We start from the raw sequence: 8,479 nt of genomic DNA, 5'->3' as shown, positions 1-8,479 counted from the left end.
GCGGTCTGAAAGGGTTAAGGTTGTCTGAAAGGCTTAAGACGGTCTGAAAGGCTTAAGACGGTCTGAAAGGCTTAAGGCGGTCTGAAAGGGTTAAGGTGGTCTGAAAGGCTTAAGGTGGTCTGAAAGGCTTAAGACGGTCTGAAAGGCTTAAGGCGGTCTGAAAGGGTTAAGGTGGTCTGAAAGGCTTAAGGCGGTCTGAAAGGGTTAAGGTGGTCTGAAAGGCTTAAGACGGTCTGAAAGGCTTAAGGTGGTCTGAATGGCTTAAGGTGGTCTGAAAGGCTTAAGGTGGTCTGAAAGGGTTAAGGTGGTCTGAAAGGCTTAAGGCGGTCTGAAAGGGTTAAGGTGGTCTGAAAGGCTTAAGGCGGTCTGAAAGGCTTAAGGTGGTCTGAAAGGGTTAAGGTGGTCTGAAAGGCTTAAGGTGGTCTGAAAGGCTTAAGGCGGTCTGAAAGGGTTAAGACGGTCTGAAAGGGTTAAGGCGGTCTGAAAGGGTTAAGGTGGTCTGAAAGGCTTAAGGTGGTCTGAAAGGGTTAAGGTGGTCTGAAAGGCTTAAGGTGGTCTGAAAGGGTTAAGGTGGTCTGAAAGGCTTAAGACGGTCTGAAAGGCTTAAGGCGGTCTGAAAGGGTTAAGGCGGTCTGAAAGGCTTAAGACGGTCTGAAAGGCTTAAGGCGGTCTGAAAGGGTTAAGGTGGTCTGAAAGGCTTAAGGTGGTCTGAAAGGCTTAAGACGGTCTGAAAGGCTTAAGGCGGTCTGAAAGGGTTAAGGTGGTCTGAAAGGCTTAAGACGGTCTGAAAGGCTTAAGGCGGTCTGAAAGGGTTAAGGTGGTCTGAAAGGGTTAAGGTGGTCTGAAAGGGTTAAGGTGGTCTGAAAGGGTTAAGGTGGTCTGAGGAGTATGTGGAGTTTGTTGCTATGGATACAATAGCCACTTTGCTAGGTAGGAGCTGGTGACCTGGGCTCTAGAGGTCGGGTAGCAGTTTGTAGGTCATAGGTCGGCTATCAGGGTAGTTAACTGCTAAGTTATTTGTTTGTAGGTAGTTAGCAGGTTGCAATTAACTTGTTGTAGTTGGTTAGCAGGTTAAGTGTCCAGGAAATAAGCAAAAGAGCAGAGGTCAGAGGTCGCCCTGCTGCAGCTCATGCAATAAAGCAGTTTCAAAGTTCCTCCCACTCTAAAACCTGATTGGCTGATCAAGAATATCCTCAGCCAATCAGGTACAGAGAAAGCCCTCAGAGACGGTTAGTCGGTAAGATCAGACGCAGCCGACAGATCAGGAAGTGGAACCTTTTTGGGGCGTGGCCTTTGGCGCCGTCAGGGGGGGGGTCGACCTCTGGGGGGGTGGGACGGGACGGGGGACGAGTGATTGGGTGGCGGCTCCTTTAGGGGCGGAGCTTCCTCATGGATCTCCTCCATGTGGGAGCGCTGACTGCTCACCTCCTTCTTCTTCTCTGACCGCTGTGAACAGAAACCGGGACCATGAGACAGCGCCACTTCGGTTCTGATGGGATCTACTCTGGTTCTGGTTGGGTTCTGCTTGGTTTAGTTATGGTTCTAGTTTGGTTCTGGTTCTGCTCTGGTTCTGGTTCTTCTCTGGTTCTGTTATGGTTCTGCTTTGGTTCTGGTTCTGCTCTGGTTCTAGTTTGGTTCTGGTTCTGCTCTGGTTTTGGTTCTGCTCTGGTTCTAGTTTGGTTCTGGTTCTGCTCTTGTTCTGCTCTGGTTCTGGAGCTCCCCAGGTTCTGGTTCTGGTTCTCCCGGGCCCGGTGTTGACCCGGTGGGTTCTTACCTCTTGGCGGCCCGATGACACCGTGTCCTTCCTGGTGACGGAGGCGGAGTCTCTCTTGCGTGGCGTGCCGCCGTTGGCGATGCAGGACAGGACAGAGAGAAGGCTTCGCGCATGGCGGCGCCGCCTGCAGGGGGCAGCGTAGCCGATGCCACCACGCCTTGCAGCGTGTATCCATAGCAGCGGGTGGAAGCGCCTTACCTTTGGTTCCGAGCTGCTTCCTGTTGGCCCCGGAATCCTCAGACGCGGCGAGGCGGCGCAGCACGTCGGCGAGCGCGGCCTTCATCACCGTCAGTCGTCCTCCTGCTGCTGGACGCGAAGCTCCAGCGCCGACAGCCGGTCGTTGACGTCGGACACGCTGGTCCGACATGCTGTCGTCTGCACAGACACCAGAACCCGCTCAGAACCGCAGCGACACAACAGAACCGCAGGCCCATTAGATGGTTCCGAGTTTCAGAACATCTGGAGGGAGGTCTTTCCTACGCTGTGACCTTTGACCCCTGCATGTTTCCCTTCTAAGGACTGGAGCTGAGAATCCAACCTGCAGGTCACACCTGGACCCGTCACAGGTTCTGATCCGACAGGACCTGGAACTGAAACCAGTTCTGACCCAGTTACTTTGATAAAACCCATCAGGGAACCCTAACCCAGAGGAACCGACCCTAGAGGGACTGAACCCTAGAGGGAACTGAACCCTAGAGGGAACTGAACCCTAGAGGGAACTGACCCCTAGAGGGAACAGACCCATAGAAGGAACTGAACCCTAGAGGGAACCCTAGAGGGAACTGAACCCTAGAGGGAACTGAACCCTAGAGGGAACTGAACCCTAGAGGGAACCAATCCTCCAGAGGGAACAGACCCCAGGGACTGATCCTGTGATTACAAGATGAAATGGGACTAGCAGAGCAGTGGATTGGATCAGAACCAAAACAATAAAACACAGGGGTCAAACTCCAGACGTGGAGGTCACTGCCCTGCTGCTCCACCTGGACAGACTGATGAGGTCATTGAGGTTCTGGAGAACTGATGGTCATGAAGCCATTTCATTCATCTAAAACCTGCAAGACTGTGACACCCTGCATTGATGGATCGTCCAATCAGCTTCCAGTAGGGGACTATGTGTGGCCCAACCTGGGGCTCCAGCACCCACTGAGGCCCTTGGTTTCCACCGGGTGGTTCGACCCGGTTGGACCTGTATTCTGCTGGACTTGGAGACCAGAAACGATTCTGTTCCTCCAGGTTAAGCTGGGTTCTGCTACCTGAACTACCTGCACCCAGATGGGACCACACCAGAACCCGGTTCTGGCAGGCTTGGACTCTGAACACCCTCCTGCGGGTGGAGGTGTTGGTTTTGTGGCCCTGCAGCGGCCAGAGGGCGGTGCAGCCTCTTCCTGAAACAAACAGCAGTGACACGTGTAAACCCGCCAGAGGCGCGTGCGGCCCTCACCGTCCTACCTGTGCACGAGCAGGTGAGCAGGTTCGGTTCAGTTCTTGGTGCGTCCCGTACTCACCCAAACTTCCGGTGAAGCCGTCCATTTTCCAGCAGAAAGGCGGGAGTCCGGGCCGAAGGCCTGCGGGAGGAGGAGCGCACACCGCGGGCCTCCGTCCGGGGTTTTCCGCCGCGGCGGAGGAGGAGAGCCGGAAAGGTTCGGGCTCCGCCGCGCTGCGCGCCGTGGCCGGCCGTCACAGAGGCCGAGGATCCGCCGCTTGGCTGCTGGCTGGAGGGGAGAGCCGCTCCGGAGGCCTGGACGGCGGGAGAGAAAAGCAAGACGAGACGCGGAGCCGCGACGCTGCTGCGCGTTTCCGACTGGCTGCTGTGGCTGGAGAGGAGCCGAAAGGAGCCGAGGATAGCCGAGCGGAGGAGGAAGTCTGAGGAAGAAGCGCATCACCGCCACCTGGCGGCGATTTTATGATCGTTTACCGACCGCTGAGGTTTAAAGGTTAAAGGTCAGAACTGGATGGACCGATTGGTTCAATAAAGCAAAAGACGTAACAAGAGGAAAAGTCACTTATTATGCAGAATATAAAAAAGATTAAAATTCACTTTGTAAAAAACACAAAACAAAACTCACTCCCTTCAAAATAAAAGCTCTCCAATGACGCTGGGTCAATAATCTGATCAACCAATTTTTTCTTGATCAACCACAGAATATTCAAACACAACTTTATTCAGACCAACGTGTTTTCCAGTGTTGGCATTCACATTCATTAAACAGCGAGTCATGTGAGCGGAACCGAACCGGTTACCAGAACCGGACCGGTTTCTGGTAACCGGACCGGTAACGTGGCTGTCGTTGCTACTGATGATGTTCAGGTGATCAGACGTGACAAAGGCAAGCGATCGGTTCTGGAAGGCCTCTCAGGTGAAGCAGGAAGTGAAGGCATCAGGTCCAGACAAAACAAGGTGGCGCTGTTCAGCAGACATTTTCAGTAACCATAGCAAGGAGCACATCAGAGGAAGACCACACTGGAAGGAGATGAAGGCACATGCGACTCAGCAGCCAGGTGCAAAACTCCTGGCCGAGGCTCCGCCCACCAAGAGGACCGAGGCTCCGCCCACCGGGAGGGCCGAGGCTCCGCCCACCGGGAGGGCCGAGGCTCCGCCCACCAAGGGGGCCGAGGCTCCGCCCACCAAGAGGGCCGAGGCTCCGCCCACCAAGAGGATTGAGGCTCCGCCCACCAAGAGGGCCGAGGCTCCGCCCACCGGGAGGGCCGAGGCTCCGCCACCGGGAGGGCCGAGGCTCCGCCCACCAAGGGGGCCGAGGCTCCGCCCACCAAGAGGGCCGAGGCTCCGCCCACCAAGAGGGCCGAGGCTCCGCCCACCGCGGGGGTTAATGGCTGAATTGACCTTTTGAATGTCGGCGATCAAGGTTCGGGCCAGATAGATCCCCACCATCTGTCAGAGAGGTGCAGGTAAACTACAGGTGACTAGATTATTTAAGGCAGATCCAGAGCATCTGAACCTGACCCGATGGGTTCTGGTACCTGCAGCAGAGAGATGACGATGAAGATGAAGGCCACGGTGTACAGGTTGCGAGGAAGCCATTCCTCCAGCGCCGGGATGCATCCTTGATGAAGATCTTTTCACTCCATTCTTCTGTTGGGCCAACAGAACCAATAGAACCGCTCAGAACCAATAGAACTGCTCAGAACCAATAGAACCGCTCAGAACCAATAGAACGCTCAGAACCAATAGAACCGCTCAGAACCAATCAGAACCAACAGGAACAGCTGAACTCACCCCGTCCTGCTTCCTCACATCGTAGCCGCACTGGGTGTTCAGGACCGAGTCCTGAAAGAACAGAACCAGCATTACTAAGTGGATTCGGATCGGAACCGGACTCGTGGCGGGCCCAGATGGGTTCGGATCAGAACTGGACTCACGGCAGGGTCGGGGACGCAGCAGGAGAACGGGACGCCGCACTTCTCCCGGCTCTGATGGGTCCCGTTGCAGCTGAAGTAGACGTTGAGGTTCCAGTCGTCGGGTTCCTGGGCCCCGCAGCAGTGGTTCTGTTTGGGGAGAACCGGATCAGTACCGGGCCGGCCACAGAGTACCGGCGGTACCTGCGGGTCCTACCATCTTCTGCAAAGAGTCGATGAGGTTCTGCAGGTCGATGTCGTCCCGGTAGCCCTTGATGTTCTGCAGGAAGAAGTTGTTGAGCCACTCTCGGACCTGGCTCTGGAAAACCACGGCCAGAACCGCCACGGTCAGCTCCAGGAAAGAAGATGAACCCGATCACCCCGGAAAACTGGGCCGGAACACACCGGGTCAGAACCACAGTCGGCAATTAAAGCTGCTTTTTCCTAATCGGACCCCTGGTTCTGCTCCTGGCCCGTTCCACAGCTCTACATGTGCGGGTCAGAACCAGAACCGGGTCAGACGTACAAACTTGAGCAGGCAGATATTCTCCCGCAGCGCTCCCACACAGCCGGCGAAGCCCAGGATGAACGTGACTCCGCCCACCACCAGAACCAGCCAGACCGGGTCAAAGCCATGCAGCTGGGTCACCCGGGTCAGGTCCAACAGAACCCCCTGCAAACAGAACAAAACGGTCAGTTCTGCCCACTGCAGACGGGTCGCGGTGCCGCGATCCGGTCGCCTCACCTTCTCGCTCCACGCCCAGAACCCGATGGCAATGAAGGCGGCTCCGGCCAGCTGCAACAGAACCAGAACCGGAGTCACACTGAGAACTGGACCTGAGAGTACTGACTGAACCAGAACCAGACCGTTTCCTGCTGCCAAGAAGCTTCAGCATGTCGCTGACATCACTTCCTGGTTTCTGCGTGGCAACAGGAACCGAGGAGGTTCTGGTTCTGGCGGGTCCAGTGGGTCAGGTGACTCACCCAGAAGATGATGTTGTAGCTGAACATCAGGTACTTGTAGCAGCAGCTGACCTCAGGGTTGTCATAGCGATAGTAGTACATCTGGAGACACATGGCACAAACTGGGTGAACTGGGAGATCCAAAGCTTCACCAGTACAGAACCAGAACCCAGGACTGGTCTTATCCCATTTTCTTAGACAACAAATCAAATATGACTCTTCTTGGACTTGCAAGATGGCGGCTGGTGCAGTCGATCTTTAAATGCTGAGCTACATTTAAAAGACATTTTATCTCCAATAGAGATTTGAAGAACGACTCGGATACAGCTATTAGCGTGGCGAGGCTAGCCGTAGCTTCTAGCATGTAGCCATGTTGGATCTGAACTCGGAGCCAAAGGAAATCTCTAAAAAGTGCAATCTTCATGTTGGTTATTGTTCGGTGACTTCAGATAGGGACCTTCATTGTCATCGTTTGATTTCAAGCAACAAAAAACTAAAACTAGCTTCTAGCATGTAGCTAGAAGCTACGGCTAGCTAGTTTCCCTCCTCCTATCTGTGCAGGAGGGAAACTGCACAGATAGAAGGAAACCTGGGAGCTGAATGACCCTGACCTGCCCATCTCTTCCTGAACACGCCGAGCTAAAGAGGCAAGAGGTGAAAAACGGTGAGCTTAGAGAGACGCCATCATCTGGGCTGCAACTAGAAAGATCAACGAGAGAAATGGAAATAATCTCTGGAGTTCTGCCATAAAGAGGATCAGGACTCTCTGCTGGACGGAGCTTCAGGTTCGGGATTAAAAATGGATGAAACCGGAGGCTCCATCCAGAACCGTGTGATTCAGCGCAGGAAGGGAACCAATCTGAGAGGACCGGCAGCGACCCGATCTCATCAGCAACATCAATGACAACGTGCAGAGCGGTAATAACACAGTTATAACCTAATCATTGGTTTGCTTCCTAATGGAGGCAAAATCTGTCTCTGCAGCTTCAGATTTATTATTTTATTTTTAATAATAATTTCTTATTGATTATTAGGAATGAAAAGGAAGGGTCTCTTTGTTTCTGCCAATATAAGGGAGCAGATTTTATTTTGTCCAGGATCAGTAACAGGTCAGCAGGGGGCGCTGTTCTCCAAGCATCACACTGTGGTAAATGGATCATTCTACAAGTTATTGATCAGACACAGTAAATATTAATATTTAGGATTTGTTTATTAACGACTTGTAAACCGGCCCAGTCCACACAAGGACAGATAAACATTTGGTGTCTCTAGAGTCTCAGACTTTTGTCTGATTAGTTTGGACGTTGTGGACAAAGTGATGGACAATCATAGGACAGATTATTGAAAATTTAACAAACCTTTGCTACAAAATCTAGAATTTCCAAATGAATCCGTGGAGGTTGTCAGCTCCAGGCCTTTGGAGCTGATGACTTCCACTTCCTGTTTCCTCATGAAACAGGAAGTGGCCCATATGATGATTATTATGTTTTCCTCTGAGCTCACCATCATTCACTCAACCTAACCCGACCAACTGGTTCTGGTCGGGTTCTGGACCAGAGAAAGAACCTTTAAAGCTCCACTCTGAACCAGCTGACAGGTTTCGGTCCCGGGTTCAATTCGGTCAAAGCAGGAAGCTCCAGAACCTTGACCCGAGCCTGGGTCATTAGGGCGTACTGTTCCTTTAAAACAGAACCGTAAAACCCAAACTGAGCTGAACTCGGAACCGAGAGGAAATGGATCATGATCCGGTTAAAGAACCTTTCAAGTCAAAGTTCCCTCTAAACTCTAACCTTTAACCCTAACCCTTTACATGACGGTAACGTTCCATAATAACCCGGAAGTGGAGGCAGCCTGACAAAGCGAAACCGACCCAAAACCCGGTTCGAGCAGAACCGAACCGGCTTCCATCTGGTAGGGTTCTGCTGTAAAGCCTGGTCTGAGCTCGGCCCACTGGTTCTGGTTCTCAGTCTGGACAGAACCGGAAGTAGTTGGAGCTAACGGAGCTCTAAAACCCGAAAGCAGAAGCGGAACCTGAGGGGAATCATTCTGGATCAGAACCGGTCTCCTCACCTCTCGGATCGATCAGTGATCAATAACTCCGCTCTTCTTCTTCCTCTGCTCCGACTCAGTCCTCCTCTTCCTCTTCTTGTGCTCCTGCTCTTCTTCTACGATTGTTTACCAGCAGGCCTGCTGGCAGTGGCTCGAGCGCCGCCAGCCGGCAGGAAGCGGAAGCTGCAGTGTTGTGCCGGAAACGCGCTTTGTCGCGGGAGTCGCTGCCTGTTCATTGAAATGAAGCTTATAGTGCAGTCATGTAGAAAATGTTTTTCCATTTTTATCGCTTTATTTCTCCAAGTTAGCAGGAGGGAGGGGCATATTTCAGATTAT

The 8,479-nt window shown here is 53.0% G+C and overlaps 1 protein-coding gene and 1 pseudogene across 1 annotated transcript; both read right to left on the bottom strand.

Annotated features, from left to right (window-relative positions):
* Nucleotides 1–1,302: 1,302 nt before the first annotated feature.
* On the bottom strand, nucleotides 1,303–3,395 carry LOC129356112 (echinoderm microtubule-associated protein-like 4; annotated as a pseudogene).
* A 526-nt stretch (nucleotides 3,396–3,921) lies between these two features.
* LOC129356110 (tetraspanin-14-like) lies at nucleotides 3,922–8,276 on the bottom strand. The gene is given in 11 exon segments (XM_055025720.1): nucleotides 3,922–4,667; nucleotides 4,757–4,842; nucleotides 4,845–4,868; nucleotides 5,009–5,063; nucleotides 5,156–5,281; nucleotides 5,349–5,492; nucleotides 5,494–5,520; nucleotides 5,658–5,804; nucleotides 5,877–5,927; nucleotides 6,116–6,196; nucleotides 8,165–8,276. Coding segments are annotated over 10 exon segments (1,143 nt in total). The 5' UTR covers nucleotides 8,165–8,276; the 3' UTR covers nucleotides 3,922–4,265.
* Nucleotides 8,277–8,479: the final 203 nt, after the last annotated feature.

This window comes from Poeciliopsis prolifica, unplaced genomic scaffold (assembly GCF_027474105.1).
Source record: "Poeciliopsis prolifica strain line A6 unplaced genomic scaffold, Auburn_PproV2 SCAFFOLD156, whole genome shotgun sequence".
NCBI classification, from domain to species: domain Eukaryota; kingdom Metazoa; phylum Chordata; class Actinopteri; order Cyprinodontiformes; family Poeciliidae; genus Poeciliopsis; species Poeciliopsis prolifica.
Note: the sequence above shows the minus strand (reverse complement) of the source record. Positions and strands in the feature narration are given on the sequence as shown.